Raw genomic sequence first — 19,861 nt, 5'->3', positions numbered from 1 at the left:
ACCTGTGCATACCTGTTACACAGTATCCGCTGATAGTAATGACAGTATATTATTATGGTTAGAAAGTACTATCTAGGTCGTCAAAGCGCAGGTGAATAACTCTGGCGATCCTGTGGCAGGTAGGCAGATGGAAAGGGATTTTTCTCTTTTTTTTTCTTCTAATCTTGTTAAGTAATCCTGTAGAGGAGCTCATCAAGAAGTAACTGGAGGAACTGAAGTTTACCAAGAGTGCTAAGAAAAAATACACGTGCAGGGAACCAGTGATAGGTAGTGAAGGAGAAATCATAGAAAATGTGATATGCCAGATAAACCAAAATAACATGAACCCAATAGGATCCCAAGAGTTCTGAATGGAGGCAAACTGATTTGACGATTACATAATCCCTTCTCAGCTGAACTCTTGACCACCTGTAAGGTTGAGGGCAGGTATTAATGGTATGACCCTTAAAGTCCACAACAACTGTAAATTAACCACAATCAAGAAGCTTAAGTCACATTGTTAACACTGAGAGCTGGTGTGATGAAAGTCAAAATAACAAATATATTGCAATATAGCAATGAAGTACAAGGCAATAAACATGACCAAAAGTATGCAACATTATAAAATTGAAATTAAATTAAAATTGTGTGCTTGTTCCAACTACTTAAATTTGAGATGTAACGGAATTAGCATCAGACCTTTTATTCCGTATGCCATACATCTGAGTGAAACACGTTTTCAAAAAAGAAAAAAAAAGTTGGGTGGGGACTTAGTTATATCCATCGGTTGTTGATTGGATCGAGGCAGCATGTGTTTGCAGTTGATTGTAAGATAGGAGTGGCGGTGAAGTCGGGCATACATCATCAGAGAGAAGTCTTCATTGTTTCACTGTAAGACTGAGATATGACATTTTGATTAAACATTTTGAGGCCAAAAAAAAACTTAGAAAGTGAAACATAATTGAATAACATGCATTTAGAAAATAGATGTGCAGAGTGAATTTTCATGCTTACTTTAAAAGTGCTAGAGCCATGTTAGCTATGTTTCTAACATGACTCACAAGCTGCTCCCGAGTTAGCAACACTTATCAGGGGATCAGCCATTTCCAGTTCTCAGAAACCTTCGCTAGACAAAACCAAAAGCATAACTGGAATGTATAACAACTATATTAGTGAAAATTATCTGCTGCATTTGAATGCGCAACCTTGTAATTCTGTCCCAATGTTTAGCAGCTCAAGGCTCTTGCTAGTATTCAAATTTGTATGTACGATATTGATACATGTCATAGAGAGCAATGGAATGGAATTAGACCTGCAATCACCAAAAGACTTGACTGACAGGGCTGTCATAGACTAATGTTTTGAGAAATATTTAATTCTAAATTGTTTTAGATGTGGGTCTTTTGAGGAGATGTGGCCTTGCGTGTCTTGCATAAGGCCAAGACAGGATTTTGTAGTTTTAATAACCCCCTGTGCACTCACACTAATTTATCAGCCACAATGCAATTACTGTCCAGGTGGTTTAGTGTCCGTGTCCTTAGAAATTAACCACCACAGATAGCATACAGTTCTTTGCTGTTTCTATAGTATTTATACTGTGCCCTTTCCATTTTTGTAAAAAAAAAAATCCCTGTCCCTGTGGTAGTTTGATCAAACAGTCAGTAAAGAAACAGATTGTGTTAATAATATTATTCCAAATAATATTCCAAAGTTTTTGTCACACTTAAAAGGGCCAGTGTGTGCCTACAGCAAATATAGCAAAAATAGTAATAGTATGGTATCATACAATTTCAAAAATAGCCTTCTTGTGGCCTGACTTAAAGGGGTCAAGGTTTGTAAGGAAATGCTAACGGAATTAAATACCTTCTTGGTACACACACAAAGAAAGATTCAAAATCACTAGGTTTATTGACTTTATACTGTATTGTTTGTCTTTTAAGTAAACAAAGACAAACATTGTACATAGATTGCAACACTGGGATTATTGGAAGGTGGTGGGTGGTCTGTAAATCGGTCTAATCTCTGTCTGATTAGCATTCGACCATAGATCCCTGCACGCACACTCCCTTTTTACAATCCACTTGAGCACAACTAAATGAGTTGGCCAGAAAACTGAGTCAAGCCTCACCCGACTGCTCAACCAATCATGTGCTAATGGCTGGCTTCTCCTACATTCATTCATCACAACCAAAGCCACTTTTAAGAGAGACCACAATCACATGTACAAAGAACAAACATCCTTGTTTAAAAAGATCAAGGAATATTGATTTCGTGCAGTATCACCCCTTTAAAGAAAGTGCTACTTGTGCTACTTACCTCAAAGACACAGGCTATACAGAAAATCTGAGATTAAAAAGGCAAAACTATTTAATTTCATTTCATCAACATTTATTTCTTTCTAAAGTTTTTACAACAATGTATACAAAAGCATAAAATAATACAAAAGTTTAAAAATCAGCTAAAATATATATACATCTAGGATAAAATAATCACGTGAACCTAAAAGCTTTACATCACTGAATGACATTTCCATAATCTATTGTATCTTCTAGAGATTCATTTCCCAAAGAGCCTTTCTGAAATCTGTACATGTTTAGGATGAGGTCTCGAATCTCCTCCCGTTTCCCTCGCACCTGTTGCCGTGGAAACCAGTGATCCAATCTCAATGGCAAGTCAAAGTGTAACACAGGGTCCTGAAAGATACACAAACAGCATTGCAGTTGCCTTTGTGGTCAAAACAGATTCTTACACACATTTTTGTATTTGAAAATAAAGAATAAAGATGAGTGCAAGTCTACCTGTAAAAAGCTTTCAGCATATTGTAGCAGGTAAAGGCCACAGTCACTGCTGTTGTCCTGTAGGGGGACCTTACAGTGGGAACCTACCATGTGGTCAACACTAAAGTCACGATGACAACCTCTCTTTGCCACCCACTCCACTTGAAGGTATCTAAAAAAAACAACAACTCAAAATTAAATCACTTCATGTAAAATATATAAATTTATAACAATTATGATAATAACACAACATAAATGTGAGATTGTTGGACTGCTGTCAGAGAGCAAACACTCACTCGCGCAAGAGTTTGAAGATACGTTCATGAACCGACAACTTCAGGGAATCCATTATGAGAATACATGGTCTGAAAAAATAAAGAGTAAAATAATTCTTAATAATTCTTAATAGTTCTGCCCATTAAATGGCAAAATCCCTTAAAGGTCCCGTTGCATGCGATTTCATGTTTCAAACTTTAGTTAATGTGTAATGTTGCTGTTAGAGCATAAATAATATCTGTAAAATTATAAAGCTCAAAGTTCAATGCCAAGCGAGATATTTTATTTAACAGAAGTTGACTACAAAAAACGTCTCGATTGGACTACACCCCTCTACATCCTGCATTAGTGACATCACCAGAACCGTTTCTTGACTAAGCTCCGCCCACAGGAATGCTCCCTCAACTCTACTGGCTACTTGCGCACTTCTTATAACTTACTGTGTTTACTCAGCTCTTACGGTGATTTTCTGAAGTAAAACTGACGCTTCATCTTTTGTGTGATGTACAATAAACTTTATTAAACTCATCAGTACATGTTTGATCATCATTCAGACAGCAGACTTGTAGGCTATTAATAAATAATGGATACACAGCCTACAAGCAGATGACAAATACGTTATAATAACCGTAATTAAACTACTAAACCATACCTGTTTCATCTCTATACAGCAATCTGACTCTGTAGGCATTATTGTCCGACTCGAAATGAACGCCGTTACTGAGAGTTTCTGATATTATCATCATTCCGTGAGATGAATTTTTCCTGACAGACTGAGCACGAGCTCATGAAGCTCCGCCCCCTGTGTCGTCCAGCAGCACCTCATTTGCATTTAAAGGGGACACACTGAAACGGCTCGTTTTTCTGAGCCCCAAAAAATGTCAATTTAAACATGCTGTAAAAAATGATCTGTTGGGTATTTTGAGCTAAAACTTCACATACACACTCTGGGGACATCAGAGACTTATTTTACATCTTGTGAAAAGGGGCATAGAACGGGACCTTTAAATTAAACATTTCAATTAATTTGTTCATTTAAAATTTAACGTTAGCAGTGAAATTTATTTTCTGAAAGGCTGCCTAATAAAAATGATAGTAAGTAGAATGTTTAAAGTGGACCAAGAAAATGAAGTGTTACCTCTAACTAACAGTATTAGTTGACTGTATGCTTAATGTCAGCTAATAATAATAAAAATAACAGCTAATATCTATTATAATGTAAAAACATCCTGTGCGTTTCAGAACTCAAAACTTCCTCGTTAATACAAAAACAGCTTTTATTGAATCCCAGCTCAGAAAACAACTCATTTGGGATTTTGTCATATTATGACATAATAGTGCGACGAAAGACCGCCTCTGCAGAATCAAATCAATGCCTGCTTCTACGTCATCGTGTCTTTGGCCCCGCCCACTGGCACGATAATGAGATGAGGAGAAGAGCGATACAGGATCACTGGACTAAACTGACATCACCTTCCAAAGGATCCTTATGCTAGTAAAGTGGTTATTTATTTGCAATTATGTGAATGTCTCAGTGCAGTGACTCCCTTTATAATAAATTACACTGTCTACAGTCTAATTTACAGCATGTTTGAACTGCTAAAATCAGGGTTGAAAATGGCCTTTTATTTTTAAATTATGATCATTTTTGATGTAAAAATCATACTAACATTATAAGTGCACCACAGGAAACATAATTTAAAAAAAAAAGCAATTCATGACCCCTTTAAAAACACACACATACCTTTTACACACAGTGTGTCTTTTGCAGGTATTTTCCGTACAGTTCTACAGAAAGAGAAGCACAAGATTCTGCTGTTGCTGTGCATGTGCAAATTATCTATCCATATTCCATTATACCAAATCAAATGTAATCCAATGCAGATTTCTGACAGTTATCAACATTTATTTTGACTTACGAGAGGATGAGACGTGCTTGGCTTTATATGACTGTCATCTAGATTAAGAGCAAAAGTTTGTCTAGAATCATGAAATAATTCTTAAACTACTAAGCATAAGTAGCATAGTAGTAAAGCATTAAAACCTAAATTTGTACATTTTTACCTTTATTGTTGTCCTCGTCAATGTTGGATCTATTCTCTCCATGTATCTCACCCTCAGACTCACCCAAACCTTCACTTCCATCCCTCTTCACATACTGCGGCTCTTCTAAGCCGGGGAAACAAATCACCACGAGGTACCAGTGAGCTCTAGAACAAACACCAGACTTGATATAAAATTCTTTTAAAAACAATATGATTTACGCAGGTTCATTCAAGGCAGGCACATTAAATCTCACAAGTTGCATCATACGCATAAAGTCCAGTGAGTGAACAAAAGTCCATAATATATGTCCATATGAATGCAAACTAATGAACAGAAACTAGTGATTTAAAGTACAAAAATATAAATAAAAACACTGCCCCATAAAAGTAAGTAAGGCTTAAGTATCAAAACAATGTATTTGTATAGTTAATACTCACTCTTGATTTACAGGCACAAACAGGAAGTCTTTGTCAAAGATGTCTACATGACGGGTCCATGTCCTCACACGCTGATGTCTTCTGACCTGAGCTCTGATGGCACATATCCATCATAAAAATATATGAATGTATTGTTGTGTAACAAAAACTTTTTTAACAATAAGCAAGTGAGCTGTATATATGAACTATGTGTGCTGTGTGACAAATGCTCACGGTGTGCTTGTACTGTCCTCATTAGCATTGTCTCTGCGTGTGAGCTGCTTATAGAAAAAACTGCTGAAAACATGAGATCTGTGTACCGATGCCCACGGGGCCTTTTGCACCATAAGATACCTGAAACACACACAAATAAAATATAGGGTTTAAAGCAACAAAAAAAAATCTTTTGACTGAACATTTTTCCTCTGCCAAATCCCATTCCACAGCCTGTCACACACACAGTTTAAGAGCAGTTTTTTTCTTCTTGTAATTAGGAATATAGTGAGTACATGCTTTACCTTGACAAATGAAATACTCAAAGAACATTTGCATTTAAAGAAAAGCCATTTTAAACTGCGTTTGTATTATTTACACACTTTTATGAAATTTCATTGTTTTTAATCTAATGCTTTTACAAGACTTGACTCTGTGTGATGTAGTCATACAAATAATGAACCATTACCATAACTTTAACACAAGTTTTTATTTCTCAAATTATAAAAGCCAACAGAGTTGGCTAAATTCAGTTTTAACCTGAGCATTATAATAAGAAATTATAACGCATGTTCTAACTCAACCTGTTAACACTGAACAGAAGAGGGAAACTAATAGCACTAGAATCAGAACAAAAAGTGCATTTATGATAGGGATGGGCATTTCAAGCAAAAATAATATTCTATGATCGCTGGGAATTATTCTATTACTATAATTATTTGAAAATCGCACCCCTACCCCCACGTGCTCACCGTAAACGGCGTTCGCTCAAATCCCGCACCGACATTACATTTCTCTGTACTGTAGGCCTGCTATACGTGTTGTAGCCATTAAATAAAACAAATTTTGTTTCATATGCATGTTTAAATAATATAATGTTATTTTTAAATTTCACCTATGTTGATTATACATGCACAATATATCGGGAGACATGGAGTGGGTCAGACATGATTTTGACCACTTCATTAAAGAAAGGCTTTATACAAAACAAAACTTTAAGTGATGAACTTCGTTTTGTATAAATTGTATCTTGATCGATGTTTCATCAACCATCTGCCTAGATTTAATAAAGAGAAGCAAATATAGCAGACAATATAATCAGGAGGCGCCGGCGCGATTGAATTGCTCGTGAACTAGGCTAAGTACACAGGCATGAAAAATATATCTAAAGAAAGCTTGAAATGTCTACTTTTTCAATTCAAAACTAAAAGAAACCGACTACTCTCTTGTGTAATCCGTAAATGTGCATTTCTCTCTATAGGCACGTTCACAAGCCTACATTCAGACATTTTTGTGTAATTCTATTTATTAAACGTGTAGAATACTTTCCAATAGTAGTATATAGTATTATAAATGTTGTGTTCAGATGTTCATGATATAAAAAAATTAAACATATCAGAATAACTTTTAAAATGGAGTGAACACAGAGCAGTTTTTCCATGAGCGGGAATGGAAAACCCTGAGTGAACCGCGAGTGGAGAGAGGAACGTGCTTTCGCTCCACTCCAGGCTCTGATCACATCCCCCTAAGCAGGGTGAATACACCTCGTCTTTCCTTAATTTAAGACTTATTCAAACTAAAATTAAGACATTTATTACACTAATTGAGAAATGTAAGCCTATTTACAGCCTTAAAATTTTGAAATGTGAATTTAAGACATTAAGGACAGACGAGAAACCTGCAATTGTCAGAAATTCAAACCCTGAAAATACAACATCAGTTTGCAAGTTTGTAGGCGATATTCAAAAAAGTATTGGTTGACATGCCTGGTAGCAAGTAAATAAGACATCTTCAGGGTTATGTTAAGTTCAAATTTAAGCACCTAAAAAAATGTACGTAAAAAAAAAAGATCCACATCATTAAGACAGGCAACTATGTGCAGGTTTTGAGCAGAACCAGATGCCAATTGGACCAATTTTTATGCTTACAGTCAAAAGTCCCAGTTCTTAACCCCTTTCATCCCCGAATAACTATGAAGGATTGGATCTAATTCAACACCTCCCACTGAAATATTGTGTCTCAAGGCCCGTTCACACCAAGCACGATAACTATAAAGATAACGATAAAGATAACTATATATGTGTCCACACCAACGACCAATAACGGTCTTTTTATTCTAAGCACGCGTGCGCCCGCGCTGCGGTTTCAAAGTAGCGAAAATGGATGACCTGCTAAAATGGATTCTGATTGGCTGTCAGTGTTTTATCGTTTGAAAGCTGGAAAAAAATCGTTCTGAAAGTGATCCCAACGATATCGTTCCTCATATCTTTATCGTTAAAGTTGTGGTGTGAACTCTGTTATTTTTCAATATGGAGAACGATTTTTAGAATTATATCTTTATCGTTATCTTTATAGTTATCGTCCTTGATGTGAACGGGCCTTTAGTCTTACTTGAGGTAGAAGTCGATGATGACATCATTAAGAAACTCGCCGCTGTCTAAACATTCCAGGTCCTCTGTCGTCACGGTGAGGGCTCCTTTCGAGGGCGGAGGAGGGAACAGAATCAATCTAAACAGGGAGGAATAGTGGTAAATTAGGACTGAGGTACAGAGAATGTGTGCAAATATAGGGTTGCAACTGAGTATGCAAATGTTCAAAAGTCAGTCTTTTTTTAAAGAAATTAATACTTGTTAAATTCCTGTCACTTTGGATCAAATACATTTTTTAATGTTTAAAAGAAATGCTGTTCTTCTGAACTTTCTATTCATCAAAGAATCTTGAAAAAAAGTATCTCAGTATTCGCAAAAATATGAACAGCACAGCTGTTTTCAACACTGATAATAAGAGTTTTTTCTTGAGCACTAAATCAGCATAATAGAATGATTTCTGAGGGATCATGTGACACTGAAGATTGGAGTAAAGGCTGCTGAAAATCCAGCTTTGTCAGCACAGGAATAAATTACATTTTAAAATACATTCAAATAGAAAGCAGTTATTTTAAATTGTATTATTTAACTTTTTTAACTGTATTTTGGTAAAATAAATGCAGCCTTGATAAGCATATGTAAATAAAAAAAAAAAAACCCTGCAGACTCCAAACTTTTGAATGAGATAGTAAATCCCCCTTAAACATGGTAAAATCACAAGTTTTCACCTGCGTGCCGGGACAGAGTGTCTGTACGGTGTCCATTCTGCCCCAATTGTAGGTGCCAAGGAAACACTGTATGAACCCTGAGCTTTTCTATGGCACAGAGTGTAGACTGGCTTCAACTGAACATCAGAATCCTGACACTGGAGACACACATTCAATATGGAAAACATTTAATATAGCCTCCTATAATCAATAATTCTGTCTAAGCTTCCCACATCAAACTAAGCTGGAAAACAGATCATCCAAAAACCACTATGGTAACAAAATTACTAACATTAAAAGTGAACTTCAGGGAAGAACTTGCAAACAAAAAGAAAAAAAGCAAACACGCAACCTAGAATCATGGATACAATATTTTGTCTGAACCTTCACAGCAGATACAGCTGCATGTGCAGTGCTGGTTTGTGCATCAATTTTGGGCGTCAGCAGCTGGAACAGGTGTGTTTCCTGGGAGCTCTGCAGCAGTTTCAGGCTGTCCGGCTGTGTGAGGGGGGACGAGAGGACCGAGTCGTTCTGCTTCAAAACCACCATGTCCATTAAAGAGGCCAAGAGCGCACTCGTTATACCAGTAACAGGTTCAGCCAAACACAGCAACACACATGTACTGCCTTCAGCTGTACACACACAGGAAAACATATGTAAAACGAGAGAGGATAAAAGAAACTACTGTCATTACTTTAAAAAATAAATAAAAACAAATCAGTAATCTCACCTGGACGCATGCCTGACTCGATGACAGACAGGTCATTGTGTAGTTGGTGTGCCTGAGCATCAGACAGCCAAAAGAGGAGCAGAGAAGGGGGCGGGACCTCATCATTCTTAACCAGGCCACACCCCCTTAGAGTAGCCCCTTCCCACACACTGTATTTGCACACACTAGCAGTTGATATAGAAATTTTCACTGAAGAATCTGAGTAAACAAAAAACAAAACAGACAGATGCTTACAAAAATCTAAACATAAGGTATATCTTGCATATATCTTACCTTGATCTATATCTAATCTATATTATAATATAAAGAAACTATGAAAATCTAAAATCTACAAAAGAAAACAGTAAATGCTTAAAAATAAGTAATTTACACTTCACTAGATTATTTCTAATCATTTTTGTTTAAAACAGGTTTACCTTTCAACGAAAAGGTGATCTTGTCTGTAGTAATCTGAAAAAAAGTATATTAAAAATCAGTGACACTCCCTCATTCCTTCCAGTGAAACCTTCCTCATACACTTCCTGTTATATTACGTAAAACATATCTTTATAACTTTGATTAAAATGATTCAGACATATTTGATCACTACAACCCATCACATCAACATATCGTTCTCACCATCATACTCTCATTGGATGTGACATTAACTCCACCCATGTGAAGGGAAGACAGCGGTAGCTCTATCACAGCAGAATTCTGACAATGAAAACATACAAACACACATCAGTACCAGTGAGTGACCAGTTGCAACACACCGCTTATGTTAAGCTAGATGGTTTACTATATATACATGAGCTATATATTTAGTAAACTAACTATATTATTTTAGTCTAGTATTTAGATTATCATACAAACCTGGTCATATAACTCTGTAGTTTGTAAGTTACACTCAGGTGTGTTTTTCTGCTCATAAACTCTTGCCGATTCATCTACTTTATTCATGAACTTTGCACACTCCAGTGGCTGGATGTTTAAAGCAGAGGCTTCCTCTTCTTCATCATCCTCTTCACTGGAGAGAACAACTAAGCAAGGTAATGATAGAATTATTGTTTTTAAATAATAAACATACAAAGTTTAGAAGTAAAACATGAGGTGGACAACTTTAGAAAAAATGATTTGTTATATCTGTAATAATTACAATGTGTTGATATTTTATGAAAATTAATGTAATTTATCACTTACAAAAGTAAGTTGTTCAAAAGTTTGGCGTGGATTCGATTTTCAAAGATGTTTTTGAAAGTCTCTTATGTTCACCAAGGCTGCATTTATTTGATCAAACAATGTGAAATATCATTACAATTTAAAATAACCATTTTCTGTAATGGTAAACTGAATTTTTGGCAGCCATTAAGCCAGTATTCAGTTTCACATGATCCTTCAGAAATCATTCTAATATGCTTATTTGGTGCTCAAGAAACAATTCTTATAATAATAAATGTTGGAAACAGTTGTGCTGCTTAATACTTTTGTGGGAACTGTGATCGATTTTTTTTCCAGGATTCTTGATGATGAACAGAAAATTCAAAAGGAAGTTTGATGAAAGTTTTTTACTGCCACTTTTGATCTATTTAATCCTCACTGGATATATGAAATAATTTCTTTCAAAGAAATAAAATCATACTGACATAAACTTTTGAATGGCAGAGTAAGTCATGACGCATGGCAAGTTATTTGCTTTAAAATGTTTTATAACAACATGTGGTAAAATCAACTCTTGTTTAAAATGTACTTGGGGTAGTGGACTTGAATAGACTTGAACGTGGTCCTGGTCCCAATACACAGGGCAGTGGTGACACCAGAAAAAAAAAAAAATTCTTGATTCTGAAGCTGAAAATGCAGAATTATGTTAGAAACATATGCTTGCACTGTCACTGACTGCATATAAATATAATGTAGGCTCTTTTTTCACTGGTAAAATCAGACATTTGGCATTATTAAGACCCACAAATATTCCCCCATTGCATTATTATACATTATATTAAACATTAGCTATATATAGTTGTTTAATGTAATGTAGTGCTGTCACTAAAACTAGTACACTCGCAGTACACTCATGCTTTCAATGCAGGCATCGAACACAGCACTCCTGGTGCTCATGGAGCAAAGTCCTGTCTCTCACTTTATTAATGCACTTACATGGTAAGAATAATCCATCTAAAACACTTTGAATCATCATACTACTACAACTAAATGCGATACGGTGATTAAAATGATGTTTGCACTTTCACTTTGAGGAGCCGCTCCAGCACAAAGCATTCAATTAAAGTTCTAATCAAAATTGTCTCCACTTACTCACTCTCATGTTGTTCGCAAGCATCAATTTAAGTGTAGTCCGTGTTTACTACAGTAAGTGCATTGCAAATCTGTTTATCATGTAAAGCCATCGTGTCTCTTCATAAGACATGAATTTGGATTAGACCGCTCGATTGATTAATTTTACGATGCCTTTTTTTTTTTTTTAGAGGAATGGACTTTAAATGAAGGAACAGGAATCTCTCAGGTTTCTTAAATATCTTCATTTGTGTTTGGAAGATAAACGAAATAGATCTTATAGGTTTGAAACAACATCATGACAGAAGTTAAATTTTTAGGCGAATTATAGCCTACCTTATAAATAGAGTAAGCTGAGTCTTGGATAAAACTCTATATCGTGATCACCGATTTATATCGTCAAATTTTTATATCGCAATAAATAGATATAATGATATATAGTTACACCTCTAATTGGTACATGTTAATGAAAATGATTGCTGAATATTGAGCACTAATCACTTACTAGGTTCAGATGGGTCGAGCTTAGAGGATTTTCTGACGAAGCTCCGTCCCTCTGTACTCACAGAGGCGGGGTATGAGTTGGGACCCTGTTCACCTGAGAAGCTATCCATACGACATCTTTTGACTGGGATTTGCCCCTCAGCCCCGACCGAGAGGCGTAACACACTTCCTCTCATCCCTTCCACTTCCTGCACCACCTCTCCATTCTTGCGCAAGTGATTTTCCTCATCTCCTGCAGAATCCTTTGGGGGCTCTTGTGTTTCTCTCATTTCTTGCTTATTGGGTAGATCAAAATTCTGTAAAATCGAAGGCAGAATCAAAAAGGATGATCTACAATAAAATGGTAACGTTTCTAAGTGAATCCTAAACGGATGTACTTAAGAATATATTATTCTTATATTTTTCTTTGCTAAACCTAATAATTGCGATTAATCTCATGATTACTAATTATGATATAAGATGCAATTAATTTATTTTTTTAAACATAATTTGCTATATATATGGAAACCACCATAATTCATTTTTCCTGGATTCTTTGATGAATAGAAACCTCTTGTAACATTATAAATGTCTTTACTGTCACTTTTCATCAATTTATTGCATCCTTGTTTAAAGTAATCATTTCTTTCTAAAAAAAAAAAAAAAAAAATTACTGACCCCAAACTTTTGAATGGCAGTGCACATTAAATGTTCCAATGTCTTTTGCCAAGGTGTACAGGTCTTACCTCACTATCTGATATTTCTTCTCTCAGGCTACCCTGCATTCGTGACGAGGGACTGCATACAATTTCAAATCCAGAGGAAAGCGCTTCCTCATGCTGTGGAGATCCTTCAAGAAGTGATGCGTCATTCTCTTTAAAAGTAAATGGTTTGTTCTGTTTAGCAAACTGTTCACTAATCTGAACAGCCTGTAGCGAGCCGCTTTCTCTGGGTGAACAAGCGTTACTTGATACTTCAGATGAACCCGTGAGTTTCAGTGATGAGTTCAGTTGTTTGGATTGCAGATTTTTGATTTCCTTGTGTAGACATGATTCATTTTCAGTAGATGACTCAGTCGGATTATGGGATGGTGAAGTGGCATTTGGTTCAGTAGAGTCTGTTCCTCCTCTTTTTGTTAAACTGGATCTCCTCTTTTCTTTAAGCGTGGCTGTTGAGGTGTGATCACTCCGTCTTTTGCTCTCTGATTGGTCTGTCTTTTTGAAAGTCTGCCCACTACATTTTAGATTCTGTCCGATCTCTGTCTGAAGAACATCTTCTAAGACAATTTTAACCTGACGCCTGTGGGAAAAGAATAATACATATTAAACAATCAACAATACATACATACATACACATATATATATATAAGTAAATGACAAATATAATAAAACAAATGACTGCCAAATAAAGATCACAAAATATTTAAAAATTATAAATCATAAATTATATTTGCCTCAACAAAATACTGCATAAAAACACTGTAGCTCCTTAACTACAAGACAGACAGTTAAAACATTTGGTACATGCTGCATAGCTGTTTATTGACTTTTTAACTAATGGTACATTAGCCATTTTAACGTATTAGCAGTGTGCACATGGAATGAAACGGGTCAACATGCACAGATGGTGCACAAATGATAAGAAAAAAAAACGTCAGTAGGAGAGTGTAGATGTGCACCATATCGTGCAAAACAGGATTTCCCTCTGCTCATTTGAAACAAGAGTCTGATATACTATATTCTATATAAATTCTCCCTCCTCAGATGGTTTAATTTAAAAATGATGTGTTACACAACACAAAAACAGCGATTTAATATTTTTGTAGACTTGATCCAGCAAGCCTATATCAAGGATCAGAAAGAGGGTGGAAAATTACAAAAAATTACTTGATTAAAATTATAAGTGGACATCAGGGAAAATAATAAAACAACTGGCCAAGGAGCCAGTTTTCATAGGAATTTGTTAATGCCAGATAAGAGACACTTCAGTTCTAGCAGTACAGTCACTGTACCCCCCCCCCCCATCACTTCCTCTGCCAGGAAACAGGTGTTGGGTAATCAAGAATGTTACAAATTCTGTTTAAAACCTCTGAAATTTGAATTATTGTCAAAATACACGCAATATTGAGTCTATCACACAAAATATCATACATGCAATTGACAGCAAGTCATTCTTTTGTCATTTGTGTGGTTCAAAACGACATAATTCAGATAATGCAATGTAAAAAATATACACAACATAACTAAACTTTTGAGTGACGAAGAACGTGCTTCGCCTTCGGGATCTGAAGGTTAATGGGAAAAGCATGTTACCTTTGGATTTCCTTCCATACTGTATTTTCTTTAATGCTGTTTTTTAGTGATTTGGGATCTGACTGGGAGGATGTACCATTTGAGGCCAGCTGTGTCCAGTGGATCTAATAGTACAAAAAAAAACAAAAAAACAATCAGACACTGCCAAACATTAGGACATATCAGGTTGAATTGTTGACAGAGGTAGTTTACTGGATCAGGAAACCATCTAAAAACAGATAAACACATTCTATATTAATGTGCCAAAAGAATTCTGTGCTTGGCAACCATATAGATATGCTTATAAACTATATAACTTGGTGAACATGCATAATTTATTGAACACTTGTGTGTTTTATCATATTGCTGTAGTTTCTGATTTATAAAAGCAATAGCACTCAAAAGAACTATAATTATTTGACTAAATGTGCAAGATAAATATTATTTGCTTCTATGTATTCTGTTAATGCTGCTGCTTATACATCAATTCTGTTAACCTTACATGAGTTACATAGATTTTCTTACACAATTATGAGATAATTATATAGGAAAGAAAATATATATATATATACCTTCACTGCAGAAAGAAATAATTATACCCAAGTTGCTTCTAACATACATATATATATATTATGGGATGTCGATAAATATTATGGGATGTCAAGAACTGAAAAATGTAAGAGGCCTAATGATAATCTGCTAATTTTTTTATCCAATCAATTTGAAAGTCTTTGTTCAATGATAAAAGTATATGTATGATCTTACTGAATAAATACTCTGTTTTGCTCGGAGCTCACTTTGTAGGTCTCTCAGATACAGTATGTTTTGGTAGTAAGAGAAACATATCTGAATCGTGATTTCACATAAATACATTTTTATTTAATTTTTACCATTGAGTTGCCTGACTTTAATTTTATTGGTGAATTTCCACCACAAATGTCCATAATGTCTTAGTGGTCCAAATGTAGTTCTTTACTAGAACTTGAAAAAAAAAAAAAAATGTCAACAAATACACAAACACATTATGCATCACTTCCTGTCATTCTCATTCACCTTGGAGTGGCTCTTTGTCAGATCTTTAAACATCTCCGTATCTGCACACTCATCCTCAGCTGTGGAAACTCTCCTGGGGATCTTAAGAGGACTTTCAATCTGAGACACATGAAGAGATGGGTTAAACTTTTGATGCAGAGAGATCCAGGCATACAAGCAACAATTATGTCAGACTCAGAGATCAAATTTGAATAAGGACTAACCAATTTATTAAGTAAACATGTAAAATTATAAAGACGACAAATTAAGTAAATATGAAAATTATAATAACAAATAGGTTTAAACAAAAATAAGGTTTCTCTTATTAAATAGTTTATAATGAAATAATAATAACTAGATGAAAAAGTTTGTAGACAAACTTTAAGTTGGCATGAAAAAGCCTTGCCAGAAAGTTTGAAGAATTTTCAATAGCTTGAAGTTTGTAGGTTTTTAGTTTTAATTAGTTAAAGTTTAAGTTTTAGTTTACTAGTTTTAAAAGTTTGAATGTTTTCAGTTTTAATTAGTTTAAGTTTTAGTTTAGTAGTTTTAAAAGTTTGTAGAAGTTTGAAGGTTTTCAGTTTAGAAATATTAGATAGAAGGGAAGCTTAAATGAGTCTTGATTGATTAGAAATAGTACATAGAATGGCAGCTAATGGAGTCTTATGGGCCTCTCCAACTGTCAAAATTTGAATTTAGTTCGGAGAAAGAAAGAAAGAAAGAAAGAAAGAAAGAAAGATAGATAGATAGATAGATAGATAGATAGATAGATAGATAGATAGATAGATAGATAGATAGATAGATAGATAGATAGATAGATAGCTTAAATGAGTCTCAATGAATTAGAAATAATACATAGAATGGCAGCTGATTGAGTCTAATGAGCCTCTCCAACTGTCAAAATTTGAATTTAGTTTGGAGTTAGAAAGAAAGATTAGTTAGAAAGAAAGAAAGAAAGATTAAATGCGTCTCAATGAATTAATAATAATAATAATAATAATTCATTACATTTATATAGCGCTTTTCTCGGCACTCAAAGCGCTTTACATAGATGGGGGAATCTCCTCAACCACCACCAATGTGCAGCATCCACCTGGATGATGCGACGGCAGCCATATTGCGCCAGAACGCCCACCACACACCAGCTTACTGGTGGAGAGGAGACCGTGATGAAGCCAATCAGTATATGGGGATGATTAGAAGGCCATGATGGACAAAGGCCAAGGGGCAAATTTGGCCAGGATGCCGGGGTTACACCCCTACTCTTTCGAAGGACATCCTGGGATTTTTAATGACCACAGAGAGTCAGGACCTCGGTTTAACGTCTCATCCGAAGGACGGTGCTCTTTGACAGTATAGTGTCCCCGTCACTACACTGGGGTGTTAGGACCCACACAGACCACAGGGTGAGCACCCCCTGCTGGCCTCACTAACACCTCTTCCAGCAGCAACCTGGTTTTCTCAGGAGGTCTCCCATCCAGGTACTGACCAGGCTCAGCCCTGCTTAGCTTCAGTGGGCAACCAGTCTTGGGCTACAGGGTGACATGGCTGCTGGCTACCATTAATTAGAAATAATACATAGAAGGGCAGCTGATGGAGTCTAATGAGCCTCTCCAACTGTCAAAATTTGAATTTAGTTTGGAGTTAGATAGATAGATAGATAGATAGATAGATAGATAGATAGATAGATAGATAGATAGATAGATAGATAGATAGATAGACAGTTGAAGTTTAAATAACGTTAGTCTTGGCTCAATTTGAACATTCCGCAATGAAAGTCTATGGGATTTTTTCAAGTTTATATCAGCCATTTTAGGAAAACAGCAAGTCTGATCAGTCTAAATAGATAAAGCAACTCGAGTCAGAACAGTTTGAAGGTCTAGTCTGAGTTTAGTGGTTGTAGCTTGAACAGTTTAGGAGGAGTTACGTGGAGAAACTTTTCCAAGCCAACTTAACTAGGACACTGTAAAATAACGTGTTACCGAATGATTTAGGTGAAAGCACTGAAACTCTGTAAACACCTCAATCCTTCCTCAATTTTAAGTCATGGACATACCTGACAGTTGCCACGTTTGAGCCCAGGTGAGAGAGTCAGAGCTCTCCTCCGGTCCAGAGTAAGTTTACACGAATCAGAAAGAGGGCTGTTGCGGGTTTTTTCATGTGGCATTCTGCAAACAGATGTTTCAAGGCCTCTTTGAGATCACAGATAAAGCAGTGAGAACAACAACAATCAGGACAGGATAAGAACCTTAATATACTACTTTGTAGATTGTTTTCCTCAATTGTAAGTCGCTCTAGATAAAAGCGTGTACCGCTGCAACCAGTCCTAGAAGAGCTAAATCAGATTATTTTATCATTAGATGACTTTAACTAATATACCAAGTCAAAAATCTGCACATTGTAACTATTCACTTCTGTCGGTGCAGTAAAACAGTCAGCAATTTACACTGATGCACATTAAAAGTGATCTTAACTGGCCTGTAGCTAAATACAATGTCCTATTATACCTTCATCTGGTTTCAGGTTTATATATTGCACCTACTTTTTAAGTCCAGGAGTCAGTTTAAGCTGTAGAACATGTTTAATGAAGATAATTCAGTTGCTGAACAGAAATGAGCACATGAATATTAGGATTATATTCCTCGATTGAAAACTTCCGCCATTCACAGGAAGTCGGGTTCTCTTCTTCTCTTCTCCCCACAAGGTATTGTACGCCATCTAGCGCCATGGAGGAAATGTTGAGTGAAATATAAACTAGTGTAAGCTCCTTTTTTCACTGAGGTTGAATCATAGACTGTACGAAATTACAAACTATAGAAAAAACAAAAGTATTCGGACACTCAAACAATATGTCTTTGTTGAGCATTTATTAAAAATAAACAAAACCATTGATGTTATTGGGAGCTGGTTCTCTCTAAACGCTTTCTCTATTCTCTCTCTTCAAAAGCTTTTATTATGTTGGAACATGGCTGTAGGGATTTGGTCCCATTCAGACATAAGATCACCAGTGTGTTCAGGCACTGACGGAGTCTCACAGTCAGCAATCCAATTCATCCTCTATGTGTTCAAATGGGGTTCAGGTCAAGACTTTGTTCAGGTTTACATTATCACACCAGGGTCAGTACATTTGTCTACGCACAGGGACATTGTCATGCTGGAGCAGAAAATGTTGAAGAATTTCCCTTGTCTCATGTAAAAGTCTGAATGCTGTAATGCCCAGCAGAAAATAGGTCACAAGGATAAGAGAATGGAAAAGTACCCAAAAGTCTGTTAATGCAGGTGCTGGGATGCGCTGGCAGAAAAACATGTTTTTTGAGATGTTCCATCAATAAGAAGGTTTAGGGAGAGATGTATCTAATGGTGGCAAGGCCACAAGGAGTGACAAAGAAGAAGAGATAGATATGAGGGTGCCCATTGTGCACCTAGCGATAAGAAAAAGTATAAGACATGAACACTGGCCATTGTAACCTCAGATGTCCGGATGGCCTGCTGGCTTCTCACTTTGTTGCTTGTCTTCTGACCTGGAACCTCGACTCTGAGAAACTTATTTGTGACCTGAACCAAGGACTTAGAATTTGCTATAACTTGATAACTTCTTTGAGACCTGAACCAAAAGGAACTTTGAATTTGCTACAACATAATTGGCGAGCTCAGCCAGGAGTGGACGAGGAGTCGAGGAGTGGCCATGGTGGGCGTGCTGGCAGAGGCCTTACAAAACAAAGGCTCGCCATAAAATAAGGTAGTCTAAGTCAATTTTTGCTTATAAGAAAGTGCGTTTGAAATGAGAAGCACGTGATCTGTTTTATGTGAGGAGTAAAGTGGTTTTTGTTTGTATGTCTAAGTGATTTTTCATCTTAAATATAAGATGAAAAGGCACACCTTGGCACTGCTCAGTGAGAAAAAAGGGAGTAATCAGGCTGAGAAAGCTGAGACAGACAAAGGCACATGAAATAAAACTCTTACAAGAAATAAGAATGGTGAATCAATGTTATTAAAAAGTTTAATGGATAATAAAAAACAAATGAATGAAAGGAAAATAAGAAAACCAACATATTTTAAAGAACAAAGAATATTCCTCGAAATTGGTTTTGTCAGCTGTTTGGCCATTTTCCTTACTGTAGTGTTGTGATCCAGAAAGGGAAACACAGCCCATATTGAGCAGAAGTTTGATTGATTAACTTTGTCTTTTCATTTGTTATAAGAAAAATAAAAAATAACTTGAATGAAATCCCGGGTGTGTTAATGAACAATGTAGTAGACTAAAAATATTTGTATTG

The 19,861-nt window shown here is 36.0% G+C and overlaps 1 protein-coding gene across 3 annotated transcripts; it reads right to left on the bottom strand.

The window, feature by feature from the left end:
- Window positions 1–158: 158 nt before the first annotated feature.
- On the bottom strand, window positions 159–18,276 carry LOC308692442 (sentrin-specific protease 7). 3 transcript variants are annotated; one of them, XM_081368455.1, is made up of 21 exons: window positions 18,127–18,276; window positions 17,641–17,752; window positions 15,609–15,707; window positions 14,577–14,680; window positions 13,011–13,563; window positions 12,287–12,581; window positions 10,366–10,532; window positions 10,129–10,206; window positions 9,927–9,960; window positions 9,511–9,708; window positions 9,165–9,412; window positions 8,802–8,938; window positions 8,099–8,215; window positions 5,729–5,848; window positions 5,516–5,608; window positions 5,097–5,242; window positions 4,952–4,989; window positions 4,777–4,820; window positions 3,053–3,121; window positions 2,778–2,928; window positions 159–2,672 (listed from the first exon to the last, which is right to left on the bottom strand). In XM_081368455.1, the coding sequence occupies exons 2-21, from the start codon at window positions 17,749–17,751 to the stop codon at window positions 2,493–2,495; spliced, it is 2,982 nt and encodes a 993-aa protein (XP_081224581.1). In that variant the 5' UTR covers window position 17,752; window positions 18,127–18,276; the 3' UTR covers window positions 159–2,492. The 3 variants fall into 3 exon arrangements, 2 of the variants coding, with proteins under 2 accessions (XP_081224581.1, XP_081224582.1); XM_081368456.1 differs by having other exon boundaries at window positions 17,641–17,776; window positions 18,127–18,247; XR_014030343.1 differs by having other exon boundaries at window positions 2,354–2,672; window positions 5,097–5,201.
- Window positions 18,277–19,861: the final 1,585 nt, after the last annotated feature.

Source organism: Scardinius erythrophthalmus (genome assembly GCF_964197995.2).
Source record: "Scardinius erythrophthalmus genome assembly, chromosome: 6".
Classification (NCBI taxonomy): Eukaryota; Metazoa; Chordata; class Actinopteri; order Cypriniformes; family Leuciscidae; genus Scardinius; species Scardinius erythrophthalmus.
Note: the sequence above shows the minus strand (reverse complement) of the source record. Positions and strands in the feature narration are given on the sequence as shown.

Bases quoted from the DNA above. Each gene is read 5' to 3' on its own strand.
- LOC308692442 (XM_081368455.1), bottom strand. From the start codon at position 17,751: ATGCCACATGAAAAAACCCGCAACAGCCCTCTTTCTGATTCGTGTAAA. The intron at 9,413-9,510 runs GTGAGATTACTG...GTGTGTGTACAG, and splicing joins CGAGTCAGGCATGCGTCCAG to CTGAAGGCAGTACATGTGTG. The intron at 3,122-4,776 runs GTATGTGTGTGT...TTATTTTTTCAG, and splicing joins AGACACACTGTGTGTAAAAG to ACCATGTATTCTCATAATGG.